This window comes from Gopherus flavomarginatus, chromosome 10 (genome assembly GCF_025201925.1).
Source record: "Gopherus flavomarginatus isolate rGopFla2 chromosome 10, rGopFla2.mat.asm, whole genome shotgun sequence".
NCBI classification, from domain to species: domain Eukaryota; kingdom Metazoa; phylum Chordata; order Testudines; family Testudinidae; genus Gopherus; species Gopherus flavomarginatus.
Window position 1 is genome coordinate 77,558,670 of NC_066626.1, and position 20,180 is coordinate 77,578,849.

General features: G+C 50.1%; 1 protein-coding gene across 9 annotated transcripts in view; it reads right to left on the reverse strand.

The window, feature by feature from the left end:
- Window positions 1–20,180, reverse strand: part of BIN1 (bridging integrator 1) — a 158,284-nt gene that overhangs the window by 77,219 nt on the left and 60,885 nt on the right. For 5 of the 9 annotated variants that reach the window (XM_050917059.1, XM_050917057.1, XM_050917064.1 and 2 more), the window contains exons 1-2: window positions 6,459–6,533; window positions 4,499–4,579 (exon numbers count right to left, since the gene is read on the reverse strand). In XM_050917059.1, the coding sequence (XP_050773016.1) occupies window positions 4,499–4,579; window positions 6,459–6,518 (141 nt within the window). In that variant the 5' untranslated portion in view covers window positions 6,519–6,533. Of the gene's footprint in view, window positions 1–4,498; window positions 4,580–6,458; window positions 6,534–20,180 lie in introns of those variants that run through there. The other 4 variants (XM_050917061.1, XM_050917058.1, XM_050917060.1 and 1 more) reach the window with 1 other exon arrangement.

The following is a 20,180-nucleotide window of genomic DNA, read 5'->3' on the forward strand; positions in this document are numbered from 1 at the left end:
AGACAGCACGCTCCCCAGTTCAACAGGGCGCAGTCAAGTAGGCCCACTGAAAATCTGGTTGTGAAAGTCATTGCTCACTGGTTTTGAAACTGGCACTTCTGCATTTGGTAACAGGCTTCCAGCTCCCGTGTCTGTGAATGTATGGGCAACTAAATCCCATACTTCCCCCTAGTTGCGGATTATTTGCCATTGGGCTGATGGGGCCCATACCCAGGGGCCCCAGCCACTTGGGGGGCCCTAGAAAAATGAGGCCCTGCACCCTGACAGGAGCACTGGGCAGGGCGGGGGAAGCCACTGTGCCCTGAACCTGCTCCCTGGCAAGAGCACCAAGTGACAGGGGAAACCCTAGTGCCCAGACCCCTGCTGCAGCGTGGGGACTGGTGGAGCGCTAGCTCCTTGCCAGGGCCTCAGGGCTGGGGGAGCCCTTACCCCCCCCCCCCCCACCCCCATGGCCCTGCAGCCAAGTGGGGGGGCAGAAAGGAGCAGCACTGCAGTAGGGAGTGGAATGAGATGGACCGTGGGTGGAATGGGGCAGGGCAGAACTGGGTGGGTGCATTGGCAAGGCCACAGGTAGAACTGGGGCGGGACTGCAGGCAGAAGGGGTTGTGAGGGGTCAACCACTTGCTCTGGCCCAGGGCCCCACAAAACCTTAATCCACCCCAAGAACTAGGAAAGAGCACTGCTGAAAGCAATCAGATTCTGGAAGCCAAAGAGGAATGTTTTGCTCTGCACAAGGGGCATCCACACTGACTTGTGCATGCCAGGGAGGGGTGGTGGGGAGTGGTGCTGACCTCAGCCCTGATGGAATGAGTCTAGAAAGACCCAGCCTTCGCCAGGAACAGTTGCAGCTCCCGGCTATCACATGAGAGCAAGAGAGATGGGAGCCCTTATCACAAACATGTGTAGACCAGCCCAGTGGTTCCACATGAGCAATGGACACCAGGGTATCAAAACACAGCAACTCCGCCAGCCAGGAGCAGGTAGCATTGCCATGTGCCAAGCCTGGATTCCACACTAAGCCCTCAAACTTTCCTCCCTCCCAGGCCAGCAACATTCAGAGGCATCGAGTGAGCAACATGGGTCCAACCTCTCGAGTCAGGGTCCCCCTTCACTTTTTCCAGCATGCCCCTGTTCCCAGTTCTGGGTGACATGCATTGGGTGGCTGGGGACTATGGTGGTGGCTGTATACAAATGACATTTGGGCAAGGGAGTGGTGCGGGGGGAGGGAGGGGGCATTCCAAGGATCCAGGCTGGAGGTTAACAGCCAAATTTAGCCTGTCACGAGGATTAGACTAACAGCCTAGTTGTGATGCCTCGTCAAGCCCTACGAGACCTAGTGTGTGGGGCCATCTATAGCTCTGCAGATGCAAGGCCATATTCAGCTCCTGTGTCACGTAGTGAAGTCCACTTGTCTAAGCAGAGAGCTCCCACCATTCACAGACTGCAAAGAGATATTCTTGCATTGCTTTGAATGGACACAGGGCGGTTTATACAGCAGGAGATCCCCCCTACACCCACCTCCCACTTGGAGAAACCACAGGATGCCTTGGAGGAAGGAGAGAGCTAAGTTCTAGGACAGAGATAAAGTTAACATAAGAACTGCCACACTGGGCCAGACCAAAGGTCCATCCAGCCCAGTATCCTGTCTGCCAACAGCGGCCAATGCCAGGTGCCCCAGAGGGAGTGAACCTAACAGGTAATCAAGTGCTCTCTCCTGCCATCCATCTCCACCCTCTGACAAACAGAGGCTAGGGACACCATTCCTTAGCCAGCCTGGCCTATATTCACAAATAGCCCATACCCAGAAACACCCATCGAGACGACTCAATCCAGGGCCACAGAGCCCGGGGCCCCTCTGACTGAGATAGCAGACAAGGATCGGGGCCATCTGCTGTTTTCCTCCCCTCCTGCTTCAATAGCCTTCTGGATGCACCCCAGTCAATTCCAGACCAATGAAATGCTAAACTGGATACAAATCTTCAGCCCCTTGCTGCAAGAGATCAAGGCCCAGACCCAACAAGGTATTTAAGTGCCTAACTCCCATTGGCTCTAAAGTCAATGGGAGTGAGGCACCTAAACATTTCTGAGGGTCTGAGTCCAACTTTTCTTAAAACTTTAGTTTTGACCTAAGGTGCCTTCTTTGGAATTGTCTACATGGAGAAATTGTCCACAGTGCAGAATAAGCGACTGCACACCCGAGGTAGATCCTCTATTCAGTCACTTTATTCTGGAATGATTAGTGCAGTTTGCGAGCACACTAATCATTCTGGAATAGAGCGTTCACACATGGAGCTATTCCAGAAACTCTTATTCCACAGCAGCTATTCTGGTCAATTTCCCCGCATAGACAAGCCCTTTATAAGGAAGTCCACAGAAATCTCATCTATATATAGAGCTCTTTTTCCAGCATATCTGAGCCAACATCATAATAATTATCCCTGGCATTTTCAGAGTGCTGCACAATCAAACTAATCCAGGTTTAATGACACTCCCTGCAAAACAGGCACCATCCCCCCCCCTTTTTGTTTTTTTTTTGTTTGTTTGTTTTTTTTTTTTTTACACACACATAGGGAAACAGAGGCAAAGAGAGGACAAGCAACTGGGTACAGAGCAGCTCCTAGTCCTAGGATCAATTAACTGAGTAGCATAGTTCCTCCTTCCTTGTCCTGACCCCTGAGAACAGAGAGGGCAGTATGAAACTGAACACCACAACATTCATGATAACACAAAAATGAAATGCTTCTTCACACCTCATATTGATGCACTGTGGAACTCTGCTGCAGGAAGGTGGCTAGATTTAACGGGGGGTGGGGGGTTGGGTGGGCAGGGAGCTGTTTGTTTCCTTTTTTAAAGGGTCATATAATTTTGTGGCCGTTGATGGCTAGTCAAGCAACAAATATTAAGGGCAAATTGTGTTTCATGATACCACATCAGCCACAAGAAACACTTCTCCCCCACATATAACACTGCACAATCACTGAGACCAGCAACGGGGGGTTAGCACTTTCTTTTGAAGCACCAGTTACTACTGCTGCCAGAGGCAGGACAGAGGCCTTGAAGGATCCATAGGTGAGTCTCTGGAGCAGGTCATTCTATTACTAACGTCTGTGCTTCTGGGACCTTGGGGACAGGCCGCAGAAAGGCAATGGAACAGGTGCTGAGCAGTACCAGCACAGAATGGGTTCTCTGGGGCTGGGGACGTATGGATGCAGTAGCAGGAGGGGGAAGGGTTCATGTGGAAATGGACTCTCTGTATGCAAGAATAAAGGAGAAGGAGCTGGAAGAGTGGGAAGGAAGTTCTGTGAATGGAGGGGAGGAAGGGAGCCAGGCAGAGAGACTGATTGGTGGGAGGAGACCGGGAGGTTGGTCAGGAAAGAGCTGAGATATGTTAAAACCAGTATCTATCCTTTAATACCCAGTATAAATTAAGGAGTTTCTCTTGCTTGTGCTACTCCCACCACCTGGGGACTCTCCCCATCCCTCAGTCTAGCTCCGAATGCCTTAAACAAGGGCTCTCGAGAAATCTTCCAGCATTCAGGTTTGCCTTCCTATGCCGAGGTCTCCACAACCCTCTCTCTACCACAGTTATCGTCCCGTCCCCTCATTCCTGTGTGGGATCACGCTTAGCTATTTCATCCTTTCCTCACAAGTCATTCCCTCTGGCCCACTGGTCCTTTAGCTTCTCTTTTCCAAAATCTCTCCCAACAGCTACAGTTTCCAGTCTAAGTGGCAACGCGCTCTAGATAGAGAATATGATGTGACAGCTCTGTATAAAAAGCCTACAAATCAATGGGTTTTCTTGCCATCCTGCAAACATACATTTATTTTTGTGCTGTGTTTGCACAACGGTGTCTTGGTCCAGGACTAGAACTCCTAGGCGCTGCAGTAATAGAAATACATTTTGTTAAAATGCAGCAGTGAAACATTTTACCAGACACACAGGATTGGTTGGACTTAGCAAACAGATACAAAAAGGGAAATACCACTGTGGGTGTTAGCAGTGTATTTCCTTTCACCATTTATGCGGTTTGTTTACTTTTTTTGCGTTTCACTCAGATGAGAAAAGGGAAGGTATATTGGCTAACATTATGTTTAATTTGTCAGTTTCATTTCCTGGTTCTCTGGCACAAGCACAATGCAGCTGGTGGGCGGAGTTTCTCGCACTGCCAGAAGAATGCATGTAGCAAACCGCTGTTAAACTGAGTTTATAAGAGGAGGGGGAAATATAGAAATCTTGCTACTCAGATTAGATATTAAATCTAAATTTTGGACCTAAACTGGCCTTTTCCCATACAATGTTAACTGCCACGTGGCAAGGCAATGAAATAAGAGATTAGCGTGGTCTGGCGTATATGCTCAGGAGGGGGCTTACAGGTGGGTGGGTAACTTCTGTGTGACTGTGGCTTCATTTGTAAGTGCCTTCATTGCATGTTCATTTCCAAAAGCCCCCTGCAGCGCTAGGGCCCAGTGTGTAATTACATATCACCAATTCACTTACCAGTTGTTTGTTGAAGTTCTGCACGCACTGCTCAAACTGCTCGTCTTTTGTTTCATCCGCTTTGCCGAGCTTCTGTAAGACCTGCAGGTGGGGAACAGAAGAGGAGGCTTTAACCCGGAGGTCACAAGGCTGACACAAAAAACTGTACAAGGCAGGAGCAGACTGTGGCAGCTTCTTGGCTCAGACAGGAAAAGGGAAGCCTCTCCCGTCCCTGCACTCAGCATGTCCGAGATGCTTCACGAGTGGACAAAGGGTGCGGAGCTGAGTCAGGGTGAGCTCATACCTGCTCAGCCCTGCTGGGAACGCGACTTCAGCAATCGGAGCCCGGCCTCCACCAAGGGTGAGGGCGAATGAGGCAACAGCAATGGGATGGATGCTGCCTGGTTTTGTTTATGAGGCCAGCAAAGGGACCCTGCTGCCTCGCACCTTGTGCCGAACGGGTGTGACACACTAAATCCAGTATCCATGAGCGGGGAATCCTGAGCTTGCAGCATTTTATAACCACTTTCATAGAATATCAGGGTTGGAAGGGACTTCAGAAGGTCATCTAGTCCAACCCCCTGCTCAAAGCAGAACCAACCCCAGTTAAATCATCCCAGCCAGGGCTTCATCAAGCCTGACCTTAAAAACCTCTAAGGAAGGAGATTTCACCACCTCCCTGGGTAACCCATTCCAGTGCTTCACCACCCTTCTAGTGAAAAGATTTTTCCTAATATTCAGCCTAAGCCTCCCCCACTGCAAAACGCAGTCACTCTAATCTAGATAATCTGACCACAGCCGTAGCAGGGGCTGTGTGGTTGAAAAGCAGCTATCAAATCCCCCCTCATTCTTCTCTTCTGCAGACTAAACAATCCCAGTCCCTTCAGCCAGGGCCGGCTCCAGGCCTGTCATAAACAGATAGCTAAGGGTTAAGTCTCTTTCACCTGAAGCACCTGACCAGAGGACCAATCAGGAAACCGGATTTTTTCAACTCTGGGTGGAGGGAAGTTTGTGTCTGGGTCTTTGTTTTCTGTCTGCCTGCTTTCTCTGAGCTTTGGAGAAGTAGTTTCTACTTTCTGGTCTTCTGTTTCTAAGTGTAAGGACAAAGAGATCAGATAGTAAGTTATATGGTTTCTTTTCTTTGGTATTTGCATGAACATAAGTGCTGGAGTGCTTTGATTTGTATTCTTTTTGAATAAGGCTGTTTATTCAATATTCTTTTAAGCAAATGGTCTCTCTGTATTAAGATGATACAATACAGGGTCAATTGCTTAAAAGAATATTGAATAAACAGCCTTATTCAAAAAGAATACAAATCAAAGCACTCCAGCACTTATGTTCATGCAAATACCAAAGAAAAGAAACCATATAACTTACTATCTGATCTCTTTGTCCTTACACTTAGAAACAGAAGACCAGAAAGTAGAAACTACTTCTCCAAAGCTCAGAGAAAGCAGGCAGACAGAAAACAAAGACCCAGACACAAACTTCCCTCCACCCAGAGTTGAAAAAATCCGGTTTCCTGATTGGTCCTCTGGTCAGGTGCTTCAGGTGAAAGAGACTTAACCCTTAGCTATCTGTTTATGACAAGGCCCCAGCGCGCCAAGAGCGTGCTTGGGGCGGCATGCCGCGGGGGGCGCTCTGCCAGTTGCCGGGAGGGCGGCAGGCAGCTCCGGTGGACCTCCCACAGGTGTTCCTGCGGAGGGTCCGCTGGTCCCGTGGCTCCGGTGGAGCATCCACAGGCACGCCTGCGGGAGGTCCACCGGAGCCGCGGGACCGGCGAGCGGCAGAGCGCCCCCTGCGGCGTGCTGCCATGCTTGGGGCAGTGAAATGGCTAGAGCCGGTCCTGCCCTCGGCCGTTCCTCACAAGTCATGTGCTCCAGCCCCCTGATCATTTTTGCTGCCCTCCGCTGGACTCTTTCCAATTTTTCCCCACATCCTTCTTGTAGTGTGGGGTAGAATACTCCAGATGAGGCCTCACCAATATCAAATAGAGGGGAATGATCACGTCCCTTGATCTGCTGGCAATGCTCCTACGCATACAGCCCAAAATGCCATTAGCTTTCTTAGCAACAAGGGCACACTGTCGACTCATATCCAGCTTCTCATCCATCGTAACCCCTGGGTCGTTTTCTGCAGTCCCTAGTCTGTAGCAGCGCATGAGATTCTTCTGTCCTAAGTGCAGGACTCTGCACTTGTCCTTGTTGAACCTCATCAGATTTCTTTTGGCCCAGCCCTCTAATTTGCCTAGGTCCCTCTGTATTCTACCCCTACCCTCTAGCGTATCTACCACTCCTCCTAGTTTCATGTCATCTGCAAAACTTGCTGAAGGTGCAGTCCACGCCATCCTCCAGATCATTAATGAACAAGCACAAGCATAAACAATTGCATGGGGTACTAAGCAGTACAGAATCAGGTCCAGTCAGGAGATTGGTTTGTTTCCCCTCCCAGGATTGCTGGACCCTCCAGCCCACGAGAGGGAAGGCAAATGAGGGTATATAAGGAAGACACAAAGGGTATGGAGGAGAGAGAGAGAGAGAGAGAGAGAGAGAGAGAGAGAACACCACCTACCCTCCATTCCCTCTTCTCATACAAAACACACACCAGGTTTGGGGTACCTGGTCGCTAAGGTGTAAAAGAGCCCTGATCAAATGGCATTCAATTCCAGCTGGTGCCAGAGGAGGGTAAGTGACCACGCACCCATCTATCTCCCCACACTCGATAACTACATCGACCAGCTAGTCTCCTGGCCACAGCGAGAGCTCTTTGCACAACACAGCTGGCCCCCGGCCAAGTAAACCCTTATCAGGGCACTTCCCCTATCAGAAGTTCCCCTTCAACACACTCTCCAGAGTGCTTGGTCACTTCCCAGCCAGAGAGACCCACAGCGATACAGCCTGTCAGGGGCAGCTGGATGGATTCCAGCTGTAGAGGAGGTCAGGACTGACTCACCTTGCCTTGGGCAATTCCAGTCCTGGAGCTGCGGGGATGCTGGGGAGGATCTCAGGGGAGAAGGACATTGATGGAGTTGGGGAGAAGACCCACTATGCATGCTGTGTGCGGAAAGGGCACGTGGTATTCCCAGCCAGCCAGCTGGTGGATTCAGAAGCATGGGCTGGTCATGAATACAACACATATGTACGAGCACACACAGAGGGTTACATGCACACGCTGAGCGTCTCACACACACACACACACACACACACACACACACACACACACACACACACCCCACTTGAAGTAGAAAAGGCAGCCTAACAAACACTAATTCTGCATCCCGAAACCTGTCCTATCAGCAGCATAAATCCAAAAGCACAAGCGTGGGGGATGGGGGAGAGGTACACAGCATGGCCCTAAGGCTGTAATTAAGGATATCAAGCTATTCTGGTTCACTTGAGAAGCTCCCCACCACCACTACTTAAGCAGGAAGAGAGCCCCCCAGTTAGGGTTGCCAGCTTTCTAATCGCACAAAACCGAACACTCCTGCCCTTGCCCACTCCGCCCCTTCTCACTGCCCTGCCACCACTCCATCCTCTCCCCCACTTTCACTGGGCTGGGACAGGGGGTTGGGGTGCGGGAGGGAGTGATGGCACCAGCTGGGGGTGCAGGCCTCAGGGGCTTGGGGTGCAGGAAGGGGCTCCAGGCTGGGGCCAAGGGGCTTGGAGTGCAGGAGGGGGCTCAGGGCTAGGGCAGGAGGTTGAGGTGGAGGAGGGAATGTGGGGTGCAGGCTGCAGGAGGGGGCCCAGGGCTGGGGCAGGAGTGTGGGCTCTGGGAGGGAGTTAGGGTACAGGAGAGGGGGCAGGGTTTAGCCCCCTGTTCGTAGTCCTACCCGACTCTGCTAACAGGTAGAAGCAGAGACTGGATTTCCTAGCTGCCCGGGCCCTTGGCCAGTTAAACTTTCCAGACCAGGTAGGGGTAGCAGCACTGGAGTCCACAGAACCTCAAAACAGGTGAACAGGGAAAGCCCTAACCCCTCCTGGTTGCAGGGTGTTGTGAGTAAACTGAAGTTGGAGGAATGGCACGTCCCAGCCAGGAGAGCACTGCAAAAGGGCAACCCAGGCCGGCGGCCCCAACTCAGTTTCCAAGAGCCATGACCTCTGGGAGGCCTAGCGGCACTGCGGCTCGTTATTCTCCATTCCTCCAGCTCTCTGGCTACAAGGGAAGCCAGCCCCTTTTTACCCCGTCCCCTTCTGTGCCCTCCCCCAGAATTTTTGCGGCCTGCAAGTGTGTATGGGATTAACGCAGGTGGACAGCACCCGACTGACAGACCGGGAAGGCAAAGCTCACTCTCCCTGCTTGGAACACGCACAAGATGGGCCCTGACAATCTGCTTTCACTTGCAGCTGAGGGAAATCAGCCTCCGCAGACAATCAAGTCTGGATCCTCTCCAAGAAGGCCACCTATACATGCATATGCAGGGGTGGGGCTAAGAAGATGGTGCCTGTTCAGACAGCCACTAGGGATTTCTCCCAGCTCATCACCCTGGGTGTCCCCCGTGCAATGGCACTAGCCACTAGCAACTTCCGTCAAACCGGCGATTTAGAAGCTGTGACCACAACTTAAGTCCTTTGCCACTTGTCTCTCTGGATGTCGCTTCTGCCTGAGGCAGCAGCATAGTGGTTTTGCTAGCATGACAGAAGGAAGAAAAAATCAAAACACACACATATGCAGGATGTGACTTTTTTTTTGAGCAGTGTTAAGAACAAAATTTCATGCGCCCACTGGCCAGCCCATGCTGTTCACAGCCAGCTGATGGAATTCGCAGCGTGCTGACACAGCCCTGTGCCACGGCTTGCAACCTTTCCTCAAGGTCGTGAGCATCCAGGAGATACAGCAACTCACACTGGAGCTGTGCGTGATAAATCTGTTTAGTCCTTCAGCACCTGGTCCACACAGCCCCTGCTACGGCTGTGGTCAGATTATCTAGATTAGAGTGACTGCGTTTTGCTCTTCTGCCTGCATGTGAGGAGAGGGGGGAAAATCTCTGGGGTGTTCATGTAACAGCAAGAGGAGGAAAAAAATGACACCTGCAACTGTAATGAGAACCATCTTCCTTGGGACCAGGGCTTGAACCTGGGACCTCCAGAGCTAGAAGTCTCTACAACTTGAGCTAAAGGAATAGGTGCTATAGCTGGGAGCTATAAAAGACCCCTCTGTGCTCTGTGGATCAGACACGCAGCAGGGCTCGCACCAGACAGACAGGGGGGTTAAGGGTGCCAACTTTCTGATTAATAGAAAACTGCACACCCTAACCCCGCCCCTGTTCCCATGGCTCTGCCCCTACCCCGCCCCTTCCCTGAGACCACCTCCCATTGCTTGCTCTCCCCCACTCTTGCTCATTTTCACCTGGCAGGGGCAGGGGTGCAGGAGGGGGTAAGGGCTCCAGGTGGGGGTGCGAGTATTGGAGTGGGACCAGGGATGAAGGATTTAGGGTCAAGGATGGGGCTTCGGGCTGGGGCTGAGAGTTTCAGAGTGTGGGAGGGGGCTCCGGGCCAGGGCAGGAGGTTGGGGTGGGGGGGGGGGTGTGAGGGCTCAGGCTCGGGGTATGGGCTTTGGGGTGAGGCCAAGGGGTTCAGAGTGTGGGAGGGGGCACCAGGCTGAGGCAGAAGTTAGGGTGTGGGGGGTTGTGAGGGCACTGGTGCGGGGTGCAGGCTGTAGGGTGGGGCCGGAGATGAAGGGTTTAGGGTGCAGAAGGGGGCTCTGAGCTGGGGGTGGGGCCAAGGGGTTCAGAGTGTGGGAGGAGGCTCCGGGGTAGGGAAGGCAGTTGGGGTGTAGAAGACGATGAGGGCACTGAGAGGGAGTTTAGTTGCAGGAAGGGGCTCTGGGCTGGGGCAGGGGTTTGGGGTGCAGGCTTCAGGCAGCACTTGCCACTTCCTGGGAGCCACCTAAGGTGACATGTCCCTCCGGCTCCTAGTCACAGGGCAACCAGGGAGCTCTGCACGCTGCCCCCATCCGCAGGTGCTGCCTCCGCAGCTCCCATTGGTTGCAGTTCCCAGCCAATCACAGCTGCAGAGCCAAAGCTCAGGGCAGCACCTGTGCTGCAGGCAGGGGCAATGTGTGGAGCCCTCTGGTCGCCTTACGCCTAGGAGCTGGAGAAACATGCTGGCTGCTTCTGGGATCCATGCGGAGCTGGCTGCTGCAGCCAACCAGACTTTTATTGGGGAGCTGCCAGGGTCCCTTTTCGACAGGGCATTCCAGTCAAAAACCAGGCACCGGCAACCCTATGTGGGGTACAGAGTGTTCATCCTGTGTTACAGGAGGCAAATTGTGGGGCTGAAGATACAGAGTGTGCAGGGTCCGTTCTAACAAAGGACACCGGGTCAGACTCTTGAGCGGACCTCTCCCACTAGGGCTGCAGTGAAAACATGATTAAAAGAATGGGCTCCCAGGAGCTGGCAGAGCTGCTGGTGAGCAGACAGCATGGCACAGAGAGTGATCCAAGAGGCTTTTGACCTAAAGAGCCAGCAGTGGCAGCCAAGCCAGAGAGATTTTGCCTTTCAGGTCAGAAATAACTGGACAACTCCCTCGCTGGCTGTTCCTCCAGTGGAGTTACACCAGGGATGAATGTGAATCAGAAACTCCTGATCAAGCACCCATACAAAAAGGTGCACATGGTAGCTAGGTGCGGAGTGGCAGGAAAGGGAAGTTGGATGGACAGCAAGGGCCAAGGCCAGTGATGGCCGTTCTGAAGGTGGAGCTAGACCAGGGGTGGGCAAGATATGGCCCGTGGGCCACATCCAGACCATTGGACCTTTTAATCTGGCCCTTGAGCTCTGGCCAGGGAGTGGGATCAGGGGCTTTCCACGCAGCTGCCGAAAGTAGCGGCATGTCCCTCCTCTGGCTCCTATGCATGGGGCAGCCAGGGGGCTCTGCACACAACCCCCACCCAAAGGCTGCCCTTCCTCCCCTCAGTTTCCATTGACCAAGAACCATGGCCAATGGGAGCTGCAGGGGTGGTAGCTGTGGACAAGGCAGCATGCAGAGCTGCCTGGTGCTGCACCTCCGCATAAGAACCAGAAGCATGCCGCTGCTTCTGTTGCCTGGATGCTCCCGAGGAGTTTACATATCTGCACCAGGGTTTCATGGTCATCCCCAGAGACAGAAATCCTGAGTAATGCCTCGGCCCGGTGACATTCTCAGGCGTGATGTAGTACTTCCAGGAAGGATGTCACTCACTGAGCAGATGTCAGATGTACTCCAGGGGTTACCGTGGGCCAGAGGAGGACTTCCTGCCAAAGCTCATCCAGGTCAGAGGATGGATTTTTCACATCGCTAGCACTCCATGAGACCCGTTTTACAGGCGCACTTGTCAATGACACTGATCAGATATTTCTTTCTGCAGATTCCAAGCAGGGACAAAAGCCCTGATAAGAAGATCAAGGGAACTGTCCGTCATCTAAAAAGGCTTTTTAACGGGCACATGTGTCCGGCTGATAACAGGATGCTTCAGGACTCTGGAGGGGTCATTCAACTCAGACAGGAATGCTGAGTATGTTGCCAGAGCTCAAAGGTTTGAAAGGGACCTCGGTGCTTGTATGTGCAAACAGACATAATACTAGTCACAGGAAAAGGCCACTAAATGGACTCCCTTTTGCTCCTGCATCCTGTGTGCCTGGGAACTGGCCCTGCATTTCAAATGCACCATACTTCTTACGCACAAGCTGCTTATCAGAGCCCTCAAGCCTAGGTTTGCCCCTTACACCCAGGGGTCTCCATCCATCCATCCAGGAGATCTAGCTCCCCTTCCCTTTGGAGCTCTGTTTTGAGGTGCTGCTAGGCAGTGCTTAATTGGTAATGAAAGAGGTGCTGACGCTCAAGCAAATTTTTTTTTACTTTCATAACTGATGTGGCAAGGCCAGAGGTGCCGGGGCTCCAAACTGCCAGGCCCAGAGGTGCCGGAGAGGGAGGGGGTGTCCGACCTGCCGCGCCCAGAGTTGCACAAATTAAGCCCTGCTGCCAATTGTTCTCCATTCCTGAGAACTCAGATTCGTCCCCCAAGCTCTTACCCACCCAGACCAGGAGTGCAGCGGCCAACAACATAACAGCATCTAAGGCCAAGTCTTGCCCTTGAGTGGCCGGCAGCTGAGAGACACAGAGGGACATGCAAAGCAGAGGAATCTACAGCCTCAGGGAACCCTAGGATGGGAAGTGAGGTAAGGGAAAGGGGGTTTATTTAAAAAACATTTTTAAAAGAGATTACGCCAGAAAAAGGGCAGGCAAAGGAGGGGTCACCAGCCTGACAGCTCCATGCCAGGTGTTGTCATATGGCAGGAAAAACACGCATATCCACAGGTGCCAGCCGAGCAAGGATGGCCTTAACCATAAGGCATCCAGCAGCACATGTCCATTCCGGCTGTTAATAAACAGTGAGCTCATAGGACAACTCCCCTCTGCCGGGAGCACGGGCACTATTCTCCCCCCGCCCACCCCCAAGTGACAGCGCTTAATCCCTCGGATCATTGCAAAGCCAGATCAAGTTAGGATGGAAACTTCAGGCTCTTAATAGCTATTAATGGAGCAGATTTGCCTGTGCAGAGATGTGGTAAGTTAAGATCCTGACACAGCCCCAGCACCCAGGACTGGAGAGCCAAGGGTGGATCCGACAGGAAAGACAGTCAGGCAGCTGCTGTCTGCAGTCAGGCCACACACGCCAATGGCAGCCAGAAGCGTTGATCTGGCACATCAGCATTAATAAGAAACCCCAGCCGGACACCATCCTCAGCCCTCGGTCTCTAAAATCCTAGCACGTTACAGCGGCAGGGAAGATTTACAATGGGTTTCAGAGTAAGAAGCCGCCAAATGAGAGGGACAGTTTTGGATCAGGGAAGCAGTTTTACCAAAGGAAGTTTCATGCTGGGCATTAGATGGGATTTCAGCACAAGCCTCCTGCATGAAAGTGGCTTCTATTCCTGGATCACTCGTAGATTGGCTATGAGAGCCTGGGGAATTCACTTTGGGCAGTGTTCACACTCATGTGCCTAACATAGGAACCCAAATCTATTTTTAAGCACCTAAATAAATGGTTTGGTTGTCAGTGGTGCTGAGAACTCATGAGGCCCACTGAGATCTGGTGGGGCTGCAGGTGATCAACATTTCTGGAAGAGCCAGGACACTGGTGCTTAACTTTAAATACTCATGTTTGAAAACAAAACCCACTTTGTGCCTCAGTTTCCCCTTCTGTAGACCAAGAACACTATTTCTTCTGTACTTTACAGGGCTTGAATAATATTTTGAAAGCACTCCAAGACCCTGAGATGCAAAATGATACTGTAAAAAAGCCAACTTTTTTTTTAAAATACATAAATATGCAAAACAAGCACCAGGCTTACAAACAAGATTGTTTGTTTGGAATAAGATCTGCTTTTACATACTCATAGCACTTCATTAAGGGAGGAGTTCAGATACCACTAGTCAAATTGCAGTGGGTGCACAGACAAATGCTGCAGCCATTATGCACAAAGCAATAGCTCAGACAGAGCCTTGTACACTAGAACCTGACCAGTCGAGAGGGAATGATGGCAAGGAGACAGGGTCATTCCAAACACCCTTATACCACAGGATCTTTAGCCTCCTACCTAGAACAGTCAGTGAAGAGAATGCTCATATCATCATCTGAAGGACAGTTTTTTTAAATCAATGAACAATTAGCCTGTGGAACTCATTGCCACTGGATATCACTGAGAGTTAGTTTAGTCCAATGATTAATCACCCTCCATGTTAAATGTGTGTCTTGTTTCTAATTTGACTTTGTCTGGATTTATCTTCCAGCCATTGGTTCTTGTTCTGCCTCTCTTTGCTAGATTAAAGAACTTCTTAGTACCTGGTATTTTCTCCCCATGCAGGTACTTATGCACTGTGATCAAGTCACCACTCAATCTTCTTTTCAAGAAGCTAAATAGATTGAACTCTTAGAGTCTCTCCCTGTGAGGCATTTTCTCCAGCCCTTGAATAACTTTTGTGGCTCTTTTCTGCCCCCTCTTCAATTTTTCAACATCCTTTTAAAAATGTGGACGCCAGAACTGGATGCAGTATTCCAGTATTGGTCTCGCCAGTTCGATAATATAGGAGGTGAAAATCACCTCCCTGCTCCTACTCACTACCCCTTGTTTACACACCCAAGGATCACATTAGTCCATTTTGCTATAGCATCACACTGTCGTGTTAAGTAGTTTGTTCACTATGTCCTCTAAATCCTTTTCAAACTCATGGCTTTCCAGGATACAGTCCCCCATTCTGTGGCTGTGGCCTGCAATCCTTGTTCCTAGATGGATAACTTTGCATTGGCAGCATTGTTTGAATGGGACCAGTTATCAAGCAACCCAGATCTCTCCTTATGACTGCCCTGTCCTCATCACTATTTACAATTCCACCCATCTTTCTGTCATCAACAAATGTTATTAGCAGCAAGATTACATTTACTTCCAGCTCATTGGCAAAAATGTTGAATAAGGGCTTAGTACTGACCCCTGAGAAACCCCACTAGACAAACCCCATTCAATGATCATTCTCCACTCAACTACTTTTTGAGATCTGCCAGTAAGTCAGTTCTTAATCCATTTAATGTGGGCTCTATTGACGCTGTGTAGTGCTACTTTTTTAAAATCAGAATGTTATGCGGTACCAGCCAAATGCCTCACAGAACTCCAGGTAGATTACAGCTATGCATATACCTTCACCAACCAAAACTTGCGATCTCAAAGAATCAAAATCAGGTTTGTTTGACAAGACCTATTTTCTATAAAACCATGGCGACTGGCGTTCATTCTATTCCCAACCTTTCATTTTGGATCAGTTGGAATCTGTATCAGCTTTTCCATTGATTTGCCCAGAACTGATGTCAGGATAAGAAGCCTTTAGTTTCCATTGTCATCCCAGGCAACTGCACGATTCCGCCACCATTACATCCAAAACACCTCCATCAAATCTAATTAACAGAATATTCAGTTTAAGGGCCAGTCCCCCAGGAGACCTGCTCAGCCCAACTACAGTAGCTTCCTTTGTACCATAAACCTGGGATCTGATTTCTCAGGTTGGGGGTGGGGGTCTATTAACTCAGCGCCTATAATGAAGTTGGTCAGTCAGGCTAGTTCCATCCCCCTCTGTTTCTAATTAGCTTGAGTCATACAACCTTGTACATCATTACAGGACCCAAAGCGAGTGGGAGCCCTTCTTTGCAGTGTGTCGTGCATTGGGTAGGCCCTTCTCTATCCCATGACAGGAGCTTTGTCCCCGAGCACAGGGGAAGGTGCCAAGCATGCTGGTTTCGAGTCCCCACCTTGTATCAAATCACAGTTCTAAACTGGGCACTGACATTTCCCTGCAATAGCGTCACACCCGCAGGGAAGCCTCAGTTACCAGAGTCATTGGCGCCGGATCAAATCCTGGTGTTCACTGTGCGAGTGAATGGAGGGAAGAGGGTAGGAAGGCAAAGGAGAGGGAGACCAGGACAATGCTTGGACTTCCTACCTAGCTGATATGTCTTGCCAATACATAGCTCTGCAGAGCAGTGGCCTCTTGGAAGAAATCCAGTTGAAGACCACGCGTGAAACGGTGTAAATGAATCCAAGTCGTTTCCTCCAAAGACTGGACTTGTCATATTCACAGAGATTAGGTTTGAAAAATATCCTGCTAGCCTAGCCAGTTCACACTCACCAGTGCTGTACTTCTGCCAGGATAATTTGGCAATGCTTTATCCAGGCTGGCTTCAAGTGTCTCAACAATGGGGTCCCATTCTGTTCCCCCCTGGGAGATTTGATCTAATTATCAGGAATTTTTCCAAAGAGGTTTACAGAAGACATTCCTCAAGAAAGGAAGAGGACTTCTGCCCACCTCCAGTTTCTTCCACATGTTGCCAAAAGATGCTATTTACCACCTAACAGTACATATTAGAGATAGGCCCATGCCATGGTGTACAGATCAGGTCCAAACTGCTCCAGATTCCAAGAGTGTTTAGATCCAGGTTTTGGTTCAATACCTCAAAGACAAAGTCTATTTGTTTAGCATAACAGCCAGGTGCTCTACATGGATATGCACCTCCCTTACCCACATGCATATAGGTACGTACATAATGAACACACGTTTCATTTCTAGGTGTTTCACCAGGACTCTCGGACCCTAACCTGAACCAGTATAGACTGCCGCTTGAAAGAAGACGCTGGCAAAGAAACCTTTCAGAGGTACACCACGTGCAACAGTGAGAAAGTAACTCAGTGTCTTCCTGTACAATATGCACTTCTGTCTATGTAAAATTCATATTCTATAAAGAATACACAGCATTTTTTTTTAAATCAGCAGAGGTTTGAGATGGCCAATGATTAATACTGTGGTCAAGCGATGGGTGGGCTCTGTGCAGAATATTGTGAGTGCTGATAAAACCATAACACCCCATCACATGTAGTACAAACAAAAATAAAAACCTACATTTAAAAAAGATCTTTCAAAACATTTATTGGACCGGTTCTTTTATTTATCCAGTCTATAGGGCTCAGGGGCCCCCTAAGCTCTACAAAAAAGCTTCATACATTTTCTGCATCTAAAGATGCAATGTTTTTAAAGTCTGCTATTGCAGGCCTAAGGGAAGGAGTCCCACTGGGAAGATAGAAATCTCCAGTTTCCCATTTTCTCCCTGCATGCCATGATATTGCCAAGCTGGGAACCACTTGCCTAAAGGTTCATGCAGTGTATGCACTGGGACTCAGTTGGAGTCCATGTGAACGGTTGTGTTTCTAGAATAATGGGAGAAGAGGAAATACACTGTTGCAACTAGTGTTCTAGCTTGCACCCGTATTTAATTTATCTGGGACACTGCTTTTGCTGACAAGCAGGCGAAGATCTAAGACTATGAGACTTCTGTACTGATCTTCATCACCCTTTAGAAATCTTCTCTGACAGTTGGAAGTTAAGCCTGTTCACTCGGGCAGAGAGGAAGCCAGGGTTAAAACCATCCACTGATCTACAGACCAGTCCTCTCTCCAGTAAATAAATCTATATACACGTACACACACACTGCACTTCTTTTTTGTTAGGGCTACTTTGTGTCCACAAATTTTCATTAGAATATCGATTGTATCTTCTGCCCAGCAAAATTAGGCATGAACACAGACATGCTTCAGTTTGCCTTTCATCCACCTTCACCCAAAGTGCACAGAACTGTGTCTGAAGCAACTAGGTATGAAAAGAAATAGTAATTTACCTCGCAGGTACCCTGGCTTTCAATACTTCCTCTAAGGTCCTGGTGACACCCCGTCCAGGCTCCTGATCAGGAATTTGGAGCAAAGATACCACCCCAAGAGAATTCATCCCAGGTTTGGCACAGGGCCCATTTGCATGCTAGAATGAAACTGGAGAGTTCAGTGCGTAGCACAGACACCTAGGCAGTGCACACATTACCAAAGCTCATAGTTCATACCATCAAGGCTCAGTATTTTAAGGGACTCCCCATGTGACATCCTGCCTACCTCTCAACCAAGCACATTCAAAATGCAGTTTCCTGGAAACAAGACAATCCTCCATTCTGTGAGGGAGGTGGTTCTTCAGAGTTCTGAAACTTAACGCACAAGAATTGGACTGCTGCTGGTCTGCGCCAGTTTCAGCCTTGTACAAACTCATTAGGAAAGGGATAAAGATTAATTCTCTGAGTGGGAGCCAAGCTGAGAGGGAGCCAGTCACTTTTGTGCAACATCACTAAAACAGCATGCCAAGAAGCCAATAAATCACATTGTCTTTGGGGAACAGGCATTTTCTGTAAACAATCACATTTCTTTAGACTATTGCTCGTTTTCAAGTATCTGGAATTATAGGCCTTTTAAAAAGAAAAATTTAAGTCTTCAAGCCAAGTAAGGGGTCAAGAGAAATATCCCCAGGAGAAGCCGAAGAAATGTTTCAGTTAAAAAAAAACCCCACCATTGATCAGCAATTTAGATTTTCTTCCTTTTTCATATAGATTTAAAAAAGAACAAATCCCAAAGCAAAAAACTTCTGCCCAAGCAATGGAGTGGTCACCAGTTTTATTAACTGCCCTGAAAAAGACCTACGACATCCCTTCAAGAAGTGCTACAAAGCTGGTAACATTAAAGGTGACCCTACAATAACATTCTCTACCTGGTGTAGTATGCCAACACCCAGAAAGTTTATTTGGAAAAGCTAACAGCTTCTCAGAGCGTAGTCACAGCGCCTCGGCTACAGAATCCCGAGCGGCCAATGACGAGATGTTCTGAAGATGCAATACTTTTACCCTGTACATTGTTGATTAATTGTTGATTAATTGTATGTTTGGTGCTCTGTATCCTGCTGGAGAACTAAACCCATCTAAACTGGTTCTTTCAAGGGTTAGAGAACACCCCAGCATGTCCCCTCTTCATTAGCGACGTTCTTTTCTCTAATTCATCATCACTAGATTTTTTTAAAACAAGAATCCAGACCCATACTGGGTCTTCTGCATGAACTCTAAGGCAAGCAGATGTCCGTCTGTCCCAGCAGATGTCTGCTACTCTACTCAGCTCTGCAGGCAGCCTACAACGCTTTGAGATCCTCAGATGGACGACATGACAGAACTGCTAGATTATAACAACTAATCCAGGACATCCTGGTGGTCACTGCTGGGCACCACAGCCACACAGAACTGCATGGGGACCCTGGGAGCTCAGATCCCCTGGTTCCAAAAGCACAGGCTTCTACTTCTTCTAGAGCACAAGGCAGCAGTGCATTAGCAGTTCAATGTAGCGCTCTTTTGAGCAGACTGCTCGCTGCCGTGTGCACCGAGACCAATAGTCTCTTATGCTTCATTGCCCTGCCCACGCAGCGGGAGGACAGCAGAAGCGAGAACTCTTCATGTGCATGCTCACGTCACACTCATACTCGCCAACCAAAACGTAGCTGGCAGGTCTAACTCAGAGGCCTGCTCTCCTTGCCACTAACCCTGTATGGGTTGGGAAGAGTCCTTGAAGAGCCCTATCGCACAGGAATCCTGAAACTCAGGGACGAAGAGTCAAAAACTCCCCTTGAGTCAGGGTCACATTGAAAACTTGCCGGGAGTTTTCATTTGCACTGACGGGACCAGACCACATGAGCCCCTCAGTTACAATGTGGAGCTCTATGGGGTACCCGCTTGCAAGACCCTGCCACCAATGAGACTTCTATTCAGACCAAGCTAGGGTTGCCAAGTTTCTGCTGGCACAAAACCGAACATCCTTGCCCCACCCGTACTCTGAGGCCCCACTCCTTCTCCAAGGCCCCCCCTCCCTCCGTCGCTCCTCTCCCCACCCTCTCCCACTCGCTCATTTTCACAAGGCTGGGGTGGGGTGCAGGCTCAGGTTGGGGGTGCAGGCTCAGAGGTTGGAGCCAGAAATGAGTTCAGAGTGTGGAAGTTGGCTATGGGCTGGGGCAGGGGGATGGGATGCAGGAGAGGGTGAGGGCTCCAGCTGGGGGTGCAGACCCTGGGATGGGGCTGACGGTGATCAGTTTGGGATGTAGGAGAGCGCTCCGGGCTGGGGGGTGGAGCCGAGGGGTTTGGAGTATGCGAGGGGGCTCTGGGCTGAGGCAGGGGTGCAGGAGAGAGAGGGCTCCGGCTGGGGGTGCTGACTCTAGGGTGGGGCTGGGGATGCAGGTTTTGGAGGACAGGATGGGGGTCAGGGCTGGGGCAGAGAGTTGGGGCACAGGATGGGGTCAAGGTGCTGGCTCCAGGCAGTGCTTACCTCATGCAGCT